Source organism: Ascaphus truei, chromosome 3 (assembly GCF_040206685.1).
Source record: "Ascaphus truei isolate aAscTru1 chromosome 3, aAscTru1.hap1, whole genome shotgun sequence".
NCBI lineage: Eukaryota > Metazoa > Chordata > Amphibia > Anura > Ascaphidae > Ascaphus > Ascaphus truei.
This window is the reverse complement of record NC_134485.1, coordinates 199,797,247-199,817,329: the sequence shown is the minus strand read 5'-3', so window position 1 is coordinate 199,817,329 and position 20,083 is coordinate 199,797,247. Positions and strand designations below refer to the sequence as shown.

Sequence of the window (20,083 nt, the reverse complement as noted above, 5' to 3'; positions counted from 1 at the left end):
CTCAACCTTTTTTTACAAGGCTGCTTCTCCTGGGTGCTCCATAAAGTTGAAAGAGTGCAATGGTCACAATTTCAGCGGCTACTGTAATAAGATTTCACTACAATCTCAAAATTCCCTAACAAGAGGATACAGTGCTTGTAAACATGATCTCCTATCAGGGTCTGTGCTTGAGAAGCCACATTTGATGACCGTACTCAGTAGGTCTGTTTCGCTTCCTGTTGCATGTTTGTATACGTTTTATTGCTTAGTAGCAGTTTGCACAAAGTCAAATATGTTGGTTTTAATGCAAATCTGAGCATTTGTTTGATCCTCTAAAACATGTTGGAACATGCAACGTGTCTTTCATTCAGTCAGAACCCAGTCGGGTGCAGCCAGCTCTGTACTTTCAGAATATAGAAAGCCAATTTGGGAATACACAAGTGGTTTTCAGAAAACTCCAGTACCTGGCACAAGCAGAATGATACACATCGCATATATGATTCCTGTTACTGCTGCCAAATTATGAAGGTAAGAAAACAGGGCTTTGGTCCTTTCAATTTGTGCACCAGGACAAAGGTAGGTTTTTTTTGTTAATCATTTATTCGTACTGTCTTGAATTAAGTGTATGGGTGACTTTCTTCACTTTAATTACCTACATTGCCGTTCAGGAACACTGAACTGCACTGCGAGCCCAATTTACCAGCTTTCAAGTCGGAAACTTCTCAAGAGGAAGATTTAATGTATAAACTGCTTACTTGCATGTTCAGATTTGGAAATGTGGCAAGATAGGTGAATCCTCCTTGCAAGCATCTACTGTACATGAAGATCTATTTCTCGGTTTAGTTTAAGTCTCAGCAGAACAACAATTACTTTCTACCAGTCACATAATGAAGCATATGATTTTGCGTAACCTATTGCCAGCTTGTTGCCCTTCCCCCAAGAATCTAAATCCATACCTCCAGCAGAAGACGCATTTGTTTGCACAAGCCAGGCTTGGTGTGGTTTCCATACAGCGATGGCTTTCGATGCCATAGAACGAATGCTTGTAGCAGCCTCCTCTTCCTCGCAGCATGGACTAAAAGAAACAAAAGAAAAATCAAGGAAGCAGAAACAGGAGCGAACACGCGAGGTACCTTTTCCAAATCTCCGAGCGGATACAAGAATAAAAACAGTTCACATGTAAAATTAAGGTTAAACTGAACAAAAACTTTTTTTAAAAGTTAAAAGCCATCAATCTATCCATATACAAAACAGGTTACCAGAAACAAATGTGTTTAAACAAACATGTGGTTTTTAATTCAGTATTGGTACACAAACCATACGAGACAAAGATTCCTAGCAAGTGCATCGTCCGTTCTTCTGCACACTGCTGCAGTTATGGATATGTTCTGTTTAGTAACATTTACGTTAAGGTGAATTACACAGGGGAGATCGCAGACTACACTGATGTTCAGAGAAAGAGGAACATGCACTGCAAAGGAGAATTAGGACTGTCTACCGAAGATCTATCAAGGGGAAAGCAAAGACAAACACTTCTGTGTTATATTCCTGCACCAGTCATTGCAGTATGTTGGTAACTAATAGTGGAGGTGGAAATAGCCACTAAAATGTGACATGTGCAATTTTTCTTAGACATGGAATTACAGTAGATGCAATAAATAAGTTTGGACAGAGTGTTCCCTAAGCTAAGGTGCAGAAGCAGTTACATGTCATCGCAACTATTGGACTAAGTGGCGATACCAAGCTTCAATACCAGCTACAACGAAAATTTTAAAAAAAGTTTAAATTTCACACACACACACACACACACACACACACACACACACACACACACACACACACACACACACACACACACACACACACACAATTTAATATTTAAAAACAAAAAGCATACCTTGGTCCACCTGCAAAGCTTAACACCTGAATGGCTTCCTATAAGTCTGTAACCTGAAAGTAATAGTAGTAGAAGAAATAGAACAAAATTGAAATCCGACTAATAAATCACTTTCTAAGCACATTTAAACTGGCATGCAAGGTCAATCAATTACCATGACACTTTAATCTCTTACTTTGAATTAAATCTGCAAACTCCTTGAATTTATAACTGATACAATTCAGTGCGATTATTTTAATGTGACAGTGACTATCACATAAAACCAGCATGGAATATGGAAGAAAAAAAAAGACATGAACCAGATTTTTGTCAAATAGAAGCATAAACTGTTAGCCGCTGTGGTACTGAAATAATGATTTACTAATAAAGCAGGAAACCATCAAGTATATCACCTTAAAGCAACAGTCCAAGTTGCCGCCCCGCCCCTCCCCCCCTTTAATAAGCGCATCAATACAATCCACACAATAAGTAATTAGCCAAGTTGCTGATCGATCGGCAAAGATTCGGCTCGGGGTTTCACTAAATGTAGTCAGTGCAGCAGAAGAGGACCAAAGATGCAAAGTTCTGTGGGGAAGATCCTGTGACCAGGCAGTCACTAGATATAATTGGTGCACTGCTAGAGAGAGGGCAGGGCTCAAAAAGGGGAGTGCCAGAGCCTGTCTCAGAAGAGGAAGGGGATGTGTCTTTGTAAATGGCTGTAGCCCATTTCCATAAATGTGCTTCAAGGGGCCCTAGTTACAAAGTTGTGGTGCCGGATGACTTATGGAGCAGCACTGCTCTGCTTATTAAATATGGCTCATAGTGATTATGTATTGTGAGCAATTGCGTGATGTGTACATATAGCTCTATAAATATAGCAAAGATATGTCGAGTAAAACATAAAAAAACATACAACGCCTGTCAAGGGGGACTGGTGTGCAATCTTTATGAAGCCCCGGTATCCCTCAGGGGATTGTCACATTCTGCAGCTTAGCCAATAGGGCAGCTGCAATTAGATAGATAGGAGTATAGCAGCGTCAGAGGCTGCAGTTTACATGTTGCTAGGCAACCAGTGAAGCTGTGAGATGATGACAGTTAAGACGGTGTTTGAAGAGTGTCAGTTGAAGCTGGGAGCTGGGTAAGTGAGGCTGCAGGGGAGCAGTAGCCCCTTGCACTAGGCTAGTCACCCCCATAGGCCCCAGATAACTATTATCATTTCCCCAGCTTGTGGTTACTTCAGGGACAGGCCTTAAGTAATGAGATCTGCCCCTTTAGCTGTTTGATTAGCCCAATGAAAAACTCATCGGCAGGCAGCCTGATCACTTGGTCTGGGCTCAGAACTTCTCTAGATAGAGACTAGCTTCACGGAGGACCCCGCCACGCAGTGACTGTGGCCCGCGGGCTGGAGACGGACCAGCCCCAAGGTATAGACGGTACGGTGTATGGTGATATTATCCACGCCGGAATTCACCCCACGCGTAGGCGGAACGCACGTCGGATCAAATTCTGTTATCTTGCTGTACCCGGGTGCCGGAGCCCCGGGCAGGTACCTATAGTAGTGCACTAACACTCCACGGGATAGCGCTAACTCCAACACATTGGGTGGGCTTGGACATAAGGAACATCAGGGAATTGGTGCCCAGCACCCATGTACTTTGGGGGACACCTATGTTGATGTGCGAGGTGGTGAACTTCTATACTGCTGCGGCCGAGTTTATTCGAGCATTTGCCCGTTCTCGGCCGCAGCAGTAGCCTAGCGCGCGCCGGAGGGTGACGGGCGCGCGCCGAAGCAGCGGAAGAGCGCCCTCCGATCGGGGCGCTCTCCCTCCCGCTGCCGGGTCCCCCGGAACCCCCTGCCGCCGTCCCCCACATCGCGGGACACCAGGGCTCCCTCGGGGAGACCTGGACGCGCGTGCAGGGGGCGCAGGCTCCCGATGACGCGTGACCGCGCGTCACCGCCGAGGGGCGGCCACTAGCAAGCCGGGAAATCTCCCGGCTTGCGGATCTGGCCGATGAGCAATAAAGTGTGTCGGTAGTGTACGTATGGTTATATGCATATTACTGTGTGGTACAGAGTACTGAGTTTATTAGTCATAGTAAAACGGTTGCTAGCATATAGTGTGTGCGTGCATTATTATTATTATTGTTCCTGTAAGACGACCATCCCACCCTGTTGGGAACTCTTACAGGTGGAGGCGCTGTATCCGAATAATCATGTAACCCCAGGCTCCCAGCGGCAGAGGTTCAGGCCTTCTGTGAGCCTATCAGGTAACGCACCACACACGGTAACACAAGTGTATTTCCACATATGGTCCCCATCTGCGATGGGGGGGGGGGGAACTGTGTTACATTTATATGCAGAATCTGCACTGCAATGATAATGCCAGAAGGTATTCAGTATTTTAATAAATCTGGCACACCAAAGGTTAATTTGAATTACCAGTCACAGCTTAAAAATACAGGCTTATAACACTTTAGCCACAGAGTTTAACTAAATGACCCTTACCTAAGCGACGATATACAGTTAAGTATTTAACTACAACTCAACCCCGTTATAACGCGATCCGTTACAACGCGAATCCGCTAATAACGCGATGCAAGCGTGGCTCCCAATTTTCGGATTTATGAATACTTTACAACCCGATTATTGGTATATTCAATACTTTATTGTACAATGCATACAATTGTACATTATTTCTGACGCGATCCGCTTATAACGCGATGTGATTCTTTGGACCCCAAGCACAGCGTTATAAGGGGGTTGAGCTGTATATATTTTGTGTCATATAGGATATAGTCTTGGAAATGTTGGTCTTTTGTTGTATACATTTGGTCACAGCCAATAGCACTCCTTTCCACACACACACACACACACACACACACACACACACACACACACACACACACACACACACACACACACACACACACACACACACACACACACACAATGTGGTGTGTGTTGGTGTTAGTGCTTGCAGGGATTGTGTATGTTTGTAAATTGCCAACTGGTAATAGTTGTTTGGAAATTAGTGACCCCTCCTCTCTGGGTTTATGCTCACTCCTCCCCACTTTAAGTGGTCGGATTTTTTATGCACCTGTGAAAGACTGGTCTATTGAGCCATTTCTCTCTCCATTGTAGGGATAAATGAGAAGTTTCACAGTTCGTGATAGGACCTGCAGAGTGGTCGTACCGTGACATGGCTGCAGGCTTATACCGCAAGAGTTTAACTAAATGACCCTTGCGAGAAAGCATAAAACAGTTAAGTCTTTAACTATATATTTTTTGTCATACAGTGTATTGGATATAGCATTGGGAATTTCTGTCTTTTGTTAAAAATACATGTATTGTTTTTATGGCAGGTCAAACCACTGACCATGCCTAGTTGTATGGGTTTGTCCAGAAGTGAGGTTATCCGAGTTCAAAGACTATTTCGGAAATCTGGCGTCACAAAACTTCTCCGACAGTAGAAATAAACTAAAACCTTTTTTTTTGTAATGTTTTTTAAAAGAGATTCCTGGAGGGGGTCTGGGAATACCAGAGGATGTGGCCAGCAAAGTATTCCAGAATAGTGTAGGTTTACACAAAATATAGATATCCAGGATCCAACAACGATTCACGAGCATTACAGATATTTCTTTGTAACATTTGTGATCATACGAATTGAATGAGGCTAAACGATCCACAGTTGTGAGTATACAAAGGACAGACATCCATTTGTCACTTAAACTTAGTAGTAAGCCGGTCACAAAATAGTCTACAGGCATACCCCGGTTTAAGGACATAGCGCCCAATAGGCAAACGGCAGCTCACGCATGCGCCTGTCAGCACGTCCTGAACAGCAATACCGGCTCCCTACCTGTACCGAAACTCTCTCGAACATATTGATATGAATCATGTTACTCTAGGAGCTACAGGGATAAAGATATTGGACATTTTGTATATTAAGGCATTTTTATTTTTAATAAAAAGATAAGGTTTTTTTCTCCTCGAGCCATAAAAGTGTCAATAGAGAGTGATGAGGGTGGGGCAGTGAAGGACAAGCCCAGAAAGTGGGCGTATGCAGTTTTGTAGGTAGAGAAATAGAGAATAAAAACCTTGCTTTTGAATGTATGAAATTAGAAATTTATCACAGAGGGTGTGTTGTCTACGGCACACATGGATTTCCAAATTTCCAACTTCAAGCCTCTCTGAAGGAAAACGGATGATGTTATGCAGTAACATAATAATTAGTTGATCCATTTTACGCTTTTTATTTTTAAGAAACGGTTACAAACTATATTGTATATAATCATCTTTTTCTGTAACCCAAGCACTGTACTATTTTTGTATATTAAATCTAACATTGAATAAGTACTGTTTCGGGCTGTAATTGAACTTTGCACGTTTTGGAGAGAGTAATTACATTTTCGGACACTTTTTGTACAATATATCAATAGATGTGTGTGTGTGCCAATTACATATTTTGCTTAGTAAACAGAGATCAAAGACTTTGCAAGTACATCTTGATATCTCTTTGGTGGTGACAGGTGGAGATGAGATATTATTGATTTGAGGGACTCTGCGGGAGTGAAAATGGGGTCAGCTAAATGGCTGTGAGTATTAACCCTCGTCACATGCTCACAGGTGTGCTGTTCGGGACACTAATAACTCAGCATTGTATTGGTGCCTCATTGGGGTCTGTGCAGGATACTTTTGATTACTTAAGAAACACTTCATTTTTTTTTAGAGGGTACATATAGCTGGCCTAAAAAAACTGATAATTCGATTTCTGTTGCCTCAAGCATATAGAAAAGGTGACTTCCCAAGGACCACAAAAAGTTTGCACTGGAATTTATAGTTTAAGCCATTTTATTTGCCAACAGCAGCATCAACTTGGCAACTTCCCCTCTGCTGATTAATACTGGAGAAGCTGCAACAGCTACCAATTAATTAGACATAAGAGAAATGTTTGTTTAAAGTTATTTCTCCATTGAGCAAAGAAACTTTTGATTTGATGGCCAGCCAGTCGTTAAGCAACGAATTGGAAAAGTGTCTGCACTGTAAGATAATGGCTGGTAAGAAACAAATTAGTGGAGCACTTCATTTGCTTTTTTGTTTCCCACTGTTTAATTAATAAAAGGACTACATCAAACTGCACAGATCAACTTTCTAATCCATTATGCACATCCATAAAATAAAATGTCTTTATCTGAGCATTCTCATTGTAGATCAGATCAATGTTTTAGAGAGATTGAGCTATTATGATGAAATACATTTACAATGGCAAAAAACTTTAACAATCTGGGGCAGAAAAGTCCTAAGGGATAGTTTTTTTTTGCTCCGTATTGTAACTCAGGCCCGAGCAAGTCAAATGTTTAAAAGGCATTCACTGTATGTAAAAAACAAAAATAAACTATGCGCTACTATCTAACTCCTACTTATAATTAAATAAAGTGCAGTGACTAAACCATAAATGTGCTGGATAAACCACAATACCAAGTGAAAAAGTGATTATATAATAAATTATATCATAACCGTGTGGTAGATAAGGGCGTCTGCTGCTATAAACATTGGGGGTGGCTCAGCACCCCACACACTCTAGGAAATGGAAACAAAAAGAAAACAGCGCACAACGCCAAATAGTGAAGCAAGTAATAAAAATGTATTACAATATTTATGGGGTATAAAATCTGCGTACATCAATTTGAAAAATCATAAGCATTTAGTGTGTATCACACTCAGTTACCACTCCTTGGTGAAGACAGGGGAATCTGGTACTCAGCTTTCTCTACAGGAGCCTCTGTGGTGATTGTGGGGCACAGGATCCCTCATACACTTTTCATCCAGCAGGATGTTGCTTTCAATGAAATTCCTTAACAGCAGTCTGGCTCCACTGTAGGTTCAGGTACTCAGTGGAACCGAGTCTCAAGCGGCAATATGCCTCTTCCAGGGGCTTATTTCCTTTTATAGTCCTTCGTTTCTCCTTTGGAGCAGTCAGCTGCAAGGACTCCGCAGGGGTTCTGTGGGCGTACGCATACGCCCACAGAACCCCTGCGGAGTCCTTGCAGCTGACTGCTCCATAGGAGAAACGAAGGACTATAAAAGGAAATAAGCCCCTGGAAGAGGCATATTGCCGCTTGAGACTCGGTTCCACTGAGTACCTGAACCTACAGTGGAGCCAGACTGCTGTTAAGGAATTTCATTGAAAGCAACATCCTGCTGGATGAAAAGTGTATGAGGGATCCTGTGCCCCACAATCACCACAGAGGCTCCTGTAGAGAAAGCTGAGTACCAGATTCCCCTGTCTTCACCAAGGAGTGGTAACTGAGTGTGATACACACTAAATGCTTATGATTTTTCAAATTGATGTACCCAGATTTTATACCCCATAAATATTGTAATACATTTTTATTACTTGCTTCACTATTTGGCGTTGTGCGCTGTTTTCTTTTTGTTTCCATTCACTGTATGTATTGTGACAGATATGAGGGAACGGTAGTGAAAAGGGGATATTACGACCCTCAATTAGTGCAGGGTTTCTGCTTCACTCCACGGTTTGGAGAGTTACCAAAGGGAATCCAAACTGGGACTTCTAGCTCTCCCTGCTTTCACAGGACTGCAGCAGCTGATTGAGCAGGGAGATGATTACAAGGCTGCTCTGAACAGAGCAAGACAGGGCTGTTTACTCTCAAGAGAAGTGTGTGCTGAAAAGCTGTGTTATGCTGAGGAAAAGCAAAGACTTTTTTTGTTTGATTTACTCTTGTTACCTGCTGTAGCATTTGTATGGCAAAATAAACAGGCCAAAGCTTTTCACCTCTGTGTCAGAAGACTGTCTCCTCTACCTGGAAGGCTGTGTGAAAGTGCTGATCCCTGGACAAAAGGTACATAGCAAGAAGGTACTTTGTCACAGTGTATGTATGAACCACACGAACTCTAAGCACAAGATTTCTGGAACATAGACGGAACCTCATACATGGTATTACAACTCATAACCTGTCCAGGCATTTTTTGGACAAACACTATAAGGATCCATCCTCTCTAAGAGTCTTGTGCTTGGAACACATTCCCTTAACGGTACTGAGTGGTGATAGAGTTAAGAAACTGAATTTAAGGGAGACCTACCGGATATATATGTTGGAAACGTTGAGTCCAGTAGGTCTCAATGACTATCGATATAAGCACCATCGTTTAATCATTCTCATGTCTACATTGATGGGATCTCGGAGGTCTGGGTTGAGCATGTTTATCGTGCTCCCTTTGATTTCCCTGTCGGTGTAAATAATGAGGGACCCCTGGTCTAAATTGTACTAATCACAATCACATAGACACAATTGAGACATTATGATCAATGTCAAAATAAATTTTATACACTTTATTAATACACATATTATCAAACCATCTTCACTACATTTAATAATGTATTAAATCACTTAATATGCACATAATTAAAATTGTTGTATAATTATTACTTAATATTATGTAAATTGATTTTTCATTTCATATTGCACAATACACACATTTTTTATTCAGTTAACTCCATATTCATTTTTATTTTCATTTTTATTTATACAAATGTATCACAATAGTCTGGATTGCTGCCTCTTAGTTCATCTCTTTCCATATGTTGTACTGGCTTTATTCTTCCAAATTCAAATCTCCCATGACTAAGGGGGATCTTTTTGACTGTATACAATATTGATATCTATTTGTCAATGGTAGCTTGATCACCCAGGAGACCAGTGTGGACCACCAGTGGGAATAGTATTATTATAATCTCCCACCAAATAATTAAATTTACTAGGGTTAGTATAAATACAAACAAAATAAAATAAAGTAATTTTACTATTTTGAATCACTTATTCTTTATCCAGTATTTGATTTAACATACACTAACATAATCTAATATCAGATATAAGGTCTCAATATTGAAATTAATCAAGTATCACTGCACTAATTTCATCTCTTCCTTTGCATTATACATGGAGAGTTTCAAATTTCAATTTACTCTCTAAACAAGCTTAAATTAAAACTTTAGCAATGTGTGTATAACACGGATTATTAACAATAGTATGATATTCAATCAGCTATACTATTAGGGTTAGTATTAATCAATACAAAATTTATACAATGTTGTCCTCTTATAACATTTAATGGTTTGAATTTTTTAGCAAGGGCTATTATACATGTAATAGGAGTTTCATTACTTCTTTATACTGTATATGGTTAATTAATTAATTAATATGAATATTATTTATTATTGGTGACCAGGTTGGAATAGGTTTTATTTATCTATTATTTGTAATTAGCCTTTGTTGTTAAACATTATTATGATCTAATTTGTTCCCATTACGCAGTTATATATTTCTCAATTTAATTATATTATATCATATCAATGTATTTGATTTTGTTTCAAAGATGTTTTCATGTATTTTAAATTGATTCTCTTTTAATTAATTCAGCCATAGATTAACATCGCTGCACCAGGTATAGATTAGCTTAATGTTGCCCATGGAACTGAACACAGCTGTGAAAAAACGATTTGTATTGGTCAATGGGACTATTTAACACCAGGCAGTTCAGTGTGGTATCCATCCCCTGATGAAATCCGCAAAGACGGAAGAAACGCGTAGGGATTTCTGGCATTGAACCTACGGTGGTCGAGCAGTTCCCAGCACCAGCGTGAGGACGCAAAGACGTGTGTCAAGTCCCTTCCGGGTCCCGGTGCTCCACGAGAGAGGTGAATGGCGGCCGCACGCTACAACTAAGCGCTCACTAAGGAAAGGAAAGATTCCTTCATCTTGGAGACAGCGGCTGATACAGACACAAGACCCGGAACTATCGAGGACTTCAATACACGCAGACGTGATCGTGGAGTCTTCAGTTGGTGCATGGGCTGGTCCCATAATATGCCTTATTTTATCAGACAAATTGTAAGTGTGCATTTGTCTTGTCCGTGATGTATTAAAATATTTCATCTGATTTTACACAAGGATCGGGCGCTTCTTTTCTCTTTTTCTCTAATAGGTACTGTGGGAGTTTGGTGAGCCCAAGAAGAAGCAGCCTGGACTTTTGTTAATCACATATCATGGACAATATGAGGACTTAAGTATTCTTTGTGGTATAAGTATTTGGCTTTAAAATTCATTTTTTATTCACAATTTTTCATTCATGTTTACCATTTTTTATGAGCTTAATTTTTCTTTAATATATATTTAGTATAGTCCTATGACGTATTGAGTCACAATTGTGAATTGCATTGCAATTCATTTTTCCTATTTTTTTAATATATTTTTATTTTTACAATTTCATTTTTTTCATGTATTTTTGATTTTTATGCACACTTTTTCTTTTTTGTTTTTTAATATTTTAAACACAATTTGGGCAAAATGTATTTGTTCATGCCATTTTATATTGATATTTATCTGTTTGAATTAAACTAGTATACCTGGTGCAAACACTTGCCACATATGTCAGTACTGCAGCAATTTATGTGTATTGGGTGAAGGGCGCTGTCTATATTTTTGTCACTATATAAGCCTATAGGGAACCATGTTAAAAATGGTTTTTGAGGCAAAAAGTGACACTGTGTGCTCATTTGCATGTCATTTCCCAGAATCCCTTGCTGTATGCTGGGTGATGATGGGGAAAGGCGGGGTTGCAGACCTGCCTAAGATATGCAGATGAGCATACAGTTGTATTTGCATATATATATATATATATATATATATATATATATATATATAACATAATACAGGCATACCCCGCTTTAAGTACACTCACTTTAAGTACACTCACGAGTAAGTACATATCGCCCAATAGGCAAACGGCAGCCCACGCATGCGCCTGTCATCACGTCCTGAACAGCAATACCGGCTCCCTACCTGTACCAAAGCTGTGCGCAAGCGGGGAGACTATAGAGCCTGTTACAAATGCGTTATTTACATCAGTTATGCTATAAATATATATAGATATTAAAGTGTATAATGGGTCTCATCAGTGTGGGGTTGGTTAGCTGGGTATGCAAAGAAGCTAAAGGATGGGGTTTACCATACTGAGTTAAGTTATGGTGAGTAAAAAAAGTGACAAAAACCCTCCACAGCAAAGCAAATATGCAAATGTAAATACAACTGTATGCTCATCGGCATGTCTTAGGCAGGTCTGCAACCCCACCTTTCACCATTATCACCCAGCACACAGCACTTCCACTACAGCAAGGGATATATATACAGTATATATGTGTGTGTGTGTCAAAAGTAATTCTGTTATGTCCACAGCCAGAATGTTGGTATCTTCGGATTAAACTGTACTATGTTTGAGACTATAAGAGCGACAGGGAAACCTTGTTGAAACAGGTAGGTGTACTTGGTTGTACCTAAACATTTCTCTCTGCTACTCTGAAAAATACTAGCATTCGTTAGAAAGTCTTTTAAAAAGTGCCAATCCGTACGTCTTTGGCAACTTAAAGCTGCAGACCAACCAATATCCCACATGTGCTATTTTTTATTTTTTTTAATATATAAATAAATAAGTTCTGTAATATGAGAAAAGATTTGTAGAATTTAAAAAAAAAAAAAATATATATATATATATATATACCCGAATAAGGAATGTAACAAAAATGGCAAAAAAGGCAACCAAATTAGCAAAGATAGATAATGAAAAAAGGATTGCAATAGAAAGTAAGATCAACCCTAAAAACTTCTTTAAGTACCTTAATAACAAAAAAAACAAAAAAATGAGAAAAAAAATATAGGACCCTTTCAGTGTGAGATGGGCAGGCAGATTATTGGAGATAAGGAAAAAGCTGAGGTATTAAACAAATTATTTGCCTCTGTGTTTACCAGGGAAGAATAATTTAAATGGTACTGCTGTAGGAGGAAGCCACAACCTCCATATTAATGATCAATTGGTTAACTGAGGAAGAAGTTCATAGGCAGCATGATAAAATTGAAGTAAATAAGGCACCTGGCCCCGATGGCATACATCCAAGAGTTCTCAAGGAGTTAAGCTCAGTAATAGCCAAACCCTTACATTTAATATTCAAGGACTCAATTTCCATAGGCTCAATACCACAAGATTGGCGTAAAACAGATGTGGTCCCTATATTTAAAAAGGGGGCTAGATCACAACCGGGGAATTACAGACCTGTATACCTGACGTCAATAGTGGGGAAGCAAAATTATTAGTAATAGTCAGCATGGGATCAAGAACCATAGATCATGCCAAACTAACCTTATTTGTTTCTTTGAGGAGGAAAGTAGGAATTTAGACCAGGGTAGTGCAGTTGATGTGGTCTACTTAGATTTTGCAACGGCTTTTGATACGGTTCCACACAAGTGGTTAATATACAAAGAAAGCAAATTGGACTCAATAAAAATATATGCACCTGGATTGAAACTGGTTGAAGGATAGACAACAGAGGGTTGTCATAAATTGAACTTTTTCACGTTGGGCTAAAGTTGGGCGTGGAGTACCTCAGGGATCGGTACTGGGACGGACCCCTGCTTTTTAACTTGTTTATTAAGGACCTGGAGGTTGGCATAGAGAGCAAAGTCTCCATCTTTGCTGATGACACTAAATTGTGTAAGGTAGCAAAATCAGAGCAGGATGTAATTTCTCTCCAGAAGGACTTGGAGAGACTGGAAACGTGGGCAGGTAAACGGCAGATGAGGTTAAATACAGATAAATGTAAGGTTATGCATTTGAGAAACAAGAACAAACAGGTGACTTACAAATTAAATGGGGATAAATTAGGGGCATCCTTGATGTCGTAGGATTTAGGAGTGCTTGTAGACATCAAGCTTAGCAATAGTGCCCAAAGTCATGCAGTAGCTGCAAAGGCAATCACAATCGTATCTTGCATTAAACGAGCAAGGTTGGAAGGGAAGTAAACATAATTACAATATGCACCTTTATAAAACATTAGTAAGACCACACCTTGAATAGGGCACCAGTCCTTCGAAAATACATTATAGAACTTGAGAGTGTGCAGAGAAGAGTCACCAAATTAATAAAGAGGATGGACAAATCAAATTTATGAGGAGAGGCTAGCTAAATTAGATTTTTTTACATTAGAAAAGAATTATTCATCCCGAGGAGCAGTACAAAGGACACACGGTCATCCCCTAACGTTGGAGGAAGGGAGATTTCACTAGCAACAAAGGAAAGGGTTCTTCACAGTAAGGGCAGTTAAAATGTGAAAATCATTACCCATGGAGACTGACGGCAGATACGATAGATTTGTTCAAAAAAAGGTTTGACATCTTTTAAGAAAGGAAAGTTATATAGGGATATACCAAATAAGTAAACATGGGAAGGATGCTGATCAAGGGAGTTTGATCTGATTGTCAATTCTTGAGAGTCAGGAAGGAATTTATTGTTCCCCTTACGAGATATCATTGGAAGATATTTCACTGGAGTTTTTTGTTTGCCTTCCTCTGGATCAATATACTAAGTACAGATATAGGATAAAGTATCTGTACTTGTATCTGTATCTGTAATTTAGCATAGGTTGAACTTGATCGACGCATGTCTTTTTTTCAACCTCAACTACTATGTAATGACTATTATGTAACTACCACTATGTAACAAGCATTTTTTGTTTCTATAACAACCATTAGCCATATCCCTTTCCTCTTCTGAAACAGGCGCTGGCACACCCCTTTTTGAGTCCTGCCGTCTCTCTAGCAGTGCACCAATTATATCTAGTGACTGCCTGGTCACATGATCTTCCCCACAGAACTTTGCCTCTTTGGTACTCTTCAGCTGCACTGACAGCCATTTAGTGAACCCCAGAACCAAATCTTTGCCGATCGATCACAGGAGGACGGATCGATCTGCAACTTAGCTAATTACTTATCATTGTGTGGATTGTATTGATGCACATATTAAGGGGGGGGGGGAAGCTTGACTGCTTCTTTGAAGTTTTAAAGCGAGATGTACTCTGCCTCATAGGAGTCGGCACTGCAGGTGCCCTATGATGTAGAGTAATTATGTATTAAATGCTTGTCGTCCACTTCCGTTCACACCTTTAGGTTGCCTGCCCGCGGCAACGTTCCAAGCAACTATGTGGTGCCAGGAGACCAGTGCTGAGGTGCAGCCGGTCTTCCGTCATTTATACGGTTAACGTAGCAAGTAAAAATCACAAAAATAAATCATAAACTGTTGTGCTGCTTTATTTCTTGCTTTTCATCTATTTCACTGGTATCCAAGTGTTACCATGGCAATGTCTGCCGTTTTCATGTGTGTGCATGGCAGCCTCCATTTTAATTTCCCTGGGAGGCAAATCCTCAGCAAATGTTATCTCCAGAAAGCAACAGCAGAAATTAAATAGAGTGGCAACATTGCTAAATAAAGCAGAACAAAATTACTTAACCATGGTTATAGGAAACATTGCTGCTTCAAAATGAACATGATGCAACAGAAAGCAAAAAGGAAATTTTCTGGAGAGATTCTTCTACATTAGTAAAGTGGCGTTTCTTGTGCTTTCTGCACATTACATGGTGAAGGCTTTGGTCACTGTGGTACCCATCATAATCCTGTTGTGTCTTAAATTAAAAGGACAGTCCCAGATAGCAGGCAATCGTTTTTTTTTTAATTATTACGTAATGTAATAATCTTTCTTCCGCAATCGCCAAACATGTTCACGTGTTTGCTTCGTGGGTAGGAAATAAACAGAAATAAACGCGGAGCATGTCTAATTCTAAATCTTACCTGGTAATCTAACAATCAATGCAATGGCCAGTTTACAAGCCATTTCAAGAGATTTGGTAAAGATCGGAAAATCAATGCTAAGCATTTGTTACTACAGAGACATTAAAAGCTTAAATTATTTACAGATACAATTATTTTATTTTTTTTAAATGTAGAGTATTTGCAGGCTATATTTAACCCATTACACATTCCACTGCCATTAATTGACCCTTTAACCACCTCATTTGTAAAAGGTCCTGCAACTTGCCTTATAGTGCCAAAACAGTTGAACTTTTTTGTCACAAGAGACCAAAGGTCACACTGGATGGAACAACAGGTAATCTCATCATTTAGTACAAGAGGCCCAGCTGTGAATTTTTTAGGTCTATAACTGCAGCTCATTCCTCTAGCAACTCAAGCATGACCTTGGTCCCTTGTCAAACAGATCTTCTGTGCCGTTTGTATCTATTTAGCAGGGTTTCAAACGTGGAGCATTGATCCGTGTGTTGATTCACAGATTGACAGTAATTAGTTTGCTCAGAGAGCAGCAATTAAACAAACACCAGCAGATTTTAGACCCGCTTGTGCATAAAGCAGATACAAATCATGGTCGTCGCCTTTTATTAACAACGCTTTGAAGTCCCAAGTTGCATGATTTTCATGGATTTTTACAGATCGCAAACCTTCATACAATGCAAAGCAGCAATGCCACGTTGTTTTTGTTTGTTGTTCGTTTGAATGGTGTGCACGGTCACCCTCAGATGTTGCTGTGGTTTCCTATTGGCATGCAAGGCCCACAAGATTTGATGGCCATTTTGATTCCCCCTAGTGGGAGCAGAACAAAAAGGAAACTAAAAAAAACAATTACCTTGGGGAGGAGGGATCCCCAACGTTAAAAATAGCGTGGTTAAACTTCACAGATCCCCTGACTTGAATGATGTAAAAACATCAATGTGAAAAAAAGTAGACATTATTGCGGCTTTAACCGGAAAGGAGGCAAATTGAACGGTTCTCTCTTTTGCTAGAGTTTAATAAAAATATCAAGTTAGTTTTTTTTTTTTTTTAAAGTACTGTAAATAATCCATTTGTTTTTACCCAGAGATTTCAAATTAATTTTAAAAAGTGCCATCCCACTTCGCCAAAAGAAGATAACCTGGGGCGCTCCCTCCAAATACTAAAGTGATACAAAATACCAGTGGACCATACTAGCCCAACCACGATTGTCTTGCTTGCAGCTCAACCCCTGAACGAGGATCTTCCCGCGATCCTCGTGGGGTAGATATGTTCAAGAAAGAGAATAGGGGGGCGCAATACTTGTTACAGGGAATCTGAAGATCTCCATATCACACAACAGACAGCCCACAATGGGTGGTGGAGGGAATAAATATATCATAGTGTACTCACACAGCCAAGTGTGGTACCAGACAGAGGTAATGGTATCTTTCACGGCTGCCGTCTATCGAACATGAACGTTCCTTTCTGTAGCTCAGCAGTCTGATGCCAAACCCCCGTCTGTGTCCTACCTCCTGCTTACCACAGTGCAGGCCCCAGTATGGGGTGCCGGTATCTCATGCAGGTTTACATGTCGGGGTCACGTCGGCTGTGACTCGGGACATTTAAACTTGCAAGAGATACTGGAACCTGATAGGGAGGCTTGTTCCTGGGAAAACAGGTGGTCCTCGGAGTTGAAATTAATATGGATTAGCCCCGGAGCCCCCTTGCTTCAATACTATGTACAAACAAAATTAAATGAAATAGCACGATCGCCTGTAAGGCTAGGTCCCCAGCGGCAGTGTGCGTGGCGCACACAAGGTGCGGCCCTCGATGGGGCCGGCCCCAGTAACTGCCTGTGCGACCCGGCACAATGTGCATCCACATTTAGCAAAGACAAGGATTTTGTTTCTGCTAGTGGCGACGGAGCGCTGGCCACGTCACAGCAGCTCAGCCAAAGAGGTCAAACAGCCGCGTGATGTCATGGCCGTGCCCCCGCGTCACGCGCTGCCTGGAGTCCAGCAGGCCGTAATGCTGCGGAAACGAGCGTCACCAGGCACCCCAGGCAGCTCTTTGCGTTCCAGAAGCCTGGAAGAGCAGCACAAGCAAATGTTAAGTTCCCTTTCGCTAGTAAAGCAAACACAAAAATGGCATACCGCACTAATATGTAAAACAATAAAAAAAAAATAAAAAAAAGTGATTTACTTTAGTGAGCACTGTTTTTTACACAAATGTTATACCGTTCAGTAGGAACATGCCAGCACGTTCCATGTTTCAATTAACTTATTGAAGTTTAGTGAATGAGCCACCAGTTCAGTTTACTGTGTTTATTAAAGATTAACTTTAAAAACGTATTTACAAATACTTCTAAATACCAGATCTTCAATTACCCATATTTACCCCTTAAACAGGCTACTGCAATTAGTATAAACAGCTGTATGGTGCTCCATCTATAGATAGGAAGGCTTGTATAAGCAAGTAGATATAATACTATGACAAGTATTGTATTGTATGTCATTATTTATATAGCGCCATAAATATACATGCACAGAGCGATCGATAGAGGAGGAGGAGGTGTTAGCAAAAGAGACACTGAAAGTATGATGGGAGAGGTAAGAGGAGATCCAGGATAGAGCTTTGTTCCGAATACCAAGAGTATGGAGAATGTGTCAAATGCTGCAGAGATGTCGAATAATATGAGCACAGTATAATGACCTCTGTCTTTGGCAGCATGGAGCCGTCGGTTATTTTAGTGAGGGCTGTTTCAGTAGAGTGAGCAGTGCGGAAGCCAGATTGTAGAGGGTCTAGAAGAGAATAGGTGTTGAGAAAGTGTAGCAATCGAGAGAATACAAGATGTTCAAGGAGTTTAGAGGCAAAAAGCAGGAGGGAGACAGGTCGATAGTTAGAAGGACAGGTAGGGTCAAGCTTGCTGTTTTTGAGCAATGGTATCATGGTTGCATGCTTGAAGGAGGATGGAAAAGTACCAGAGTAGAGGGAAGAGTAAAAGATCTGTGTGAGCATAGAGATTATAGAAGGAACAAGAGGTTTTAGGAGATGGGAAGGAATGGGAGCAAGAGGGCAGGTGGTAGAGGGAGAAGAGGAGATCAGCAGTGACACATCCTCCTCCGAGATAGCAGAAAAATAGTCAAGAAAGGCAGGAGGAGAGTTAGGAGGTGCTGTGGGATGGGAGGCGGCAACAGATGGGATGTTCTGACGTATGGATTCCACCTTTTCCTTTAAAAAAATCAGCAAAGTCCTGAGGTGAGATGGAGGAAGAAGAGGAGGCAGCCGAGGGTGGTTTGAGTAGAGTCAAAGACAGAAAAGAGTCGACGTGGGTTAGGCTTGTGTGTGTTGAATAGTGATGAAAAGTAGGTTTGTTTAGCCTGAGAGAGGGCAGAGTTGAAACAGGACAGCATAAATTTGTAGTGAACGAAGTCTGCGAGCGTATGGGATTTCCTCCAGCGGCGTTCAGAGGAGCGAGTGGAGGAACGCAGCATGCGTGTGTTGGAATTTAGCCAGGGTCTGGGGTTAGAAAGGCGAGGACAGCAGAGAGAAAGCGGGGCATGTAGATCAAGAGAGGAGGATAAGGCAAAGTTGTAGTTCCTGTCCAGGTTGTCAGGGTCTGAAGTAGAACTGAGAGAGGAGAGGGAGGAGCGTAAAGTGGAATCAAAAGCTGGTAGGTTAATAGAGCGCAGGTTTCTGCAAAAACGAGGGCTAGATGGAGATGCAGAGGGGAAGAATCGAGATAGAGAAAATGAGATGAGGTGATGGTCAGAGGGAGGAAAAGGAGAAATGGAGAAATCGGTGAGAGAAAAGTTTTTAGTGAAAACCTGGTCTAGGTAGTGGCCATCTTTGTGGGTGCTAACTTCAGTCCACTGTTTAATGACAAAAGAAGAGGTTAGAGAAAGCGGGAGGCCCAAGGAAGAGAAGGGTCATCAATGTGGCAGTTGAAGTCCCCAAGGAGAAGAACAGGGGAGTCTGAGGAGAGAAAGAGAGCCAGGATTCAAAGTGAGAGAGAAAGGCAGAGGGGGGATGAGTAGAGGTAGGTGGGCAATAGATGACCGCCACATGGACTGGGAGAGGCGAGAAGATCTTGACTGTGTGAACCTCAAAAAAAGGGAAAAGCAAGAGATGGGGGGGGGGGGGGGATAGGAAGGGTTCGGTAACGGCAGAGAGAGGAGAGCAGGAGCCCCATGCCTTCACCCCTGCCATCAGGGCGTGGAGTGTGGGAGAAGGAAAGGCCACCGTAGGAGAGGGCAACTTCCAGAGCAGAGTGAGACTGAGTGAGCCAGGTCTCCGTTATAGCAAAGAGAAGCAGGGAGTGAGAGAGAGAAAGAAGTCATGCACAGAGAGGAACTTGTTAGAGAGGGAGCGAGCATTCCAAAGGGCACAGGAGAGAGGAGGGAGAGTGACAGGGGATGGGTATGAGGTTAGAGGGGTTAACACCAGGAGTAGAAGTTGTATGTGGGAGGCGAAGACGAGAGCAAGTAGAAATAAGGCAGGGACCAGGATTGGGAGAGATATCCCCAGAAACAAGGAGGAGAAGCATGGAAAGAAAGAGG

At 41.1% G+C, this 20,083-nt stretch overlaps 1 protein-coding gene across 1 annotated transcript in view; it reads right to left on the bottom strand.

Annotated features, from left to right (window-relative positions):
• LOC142489361 (S-adenosyl-L-methionine-dependent tRNA 4-demethylwyosine synthase TYW1-like) overlaps positions 1–20,083 on the bottom strand; it is a 221,263-nt gene that overhangs the window by 153,433 nt on the left and 47,747 nt on the right. The window contains exons 8-9 of the mRNA XM_075589948.1: positions 1,877–1,929; positions 936–1,054 (exon numbers count right to left, since the gene is read on the bottom strand). Of these exons, the coding sequence (XP_075446063.1) occupies positions 936–1,054; positions 1,877–1,929 (172 nt within the window). The remainder of the gene's footprint in view (positions 1–935; positions 1,055–1,876; positions 1,930–20,083) is intronic.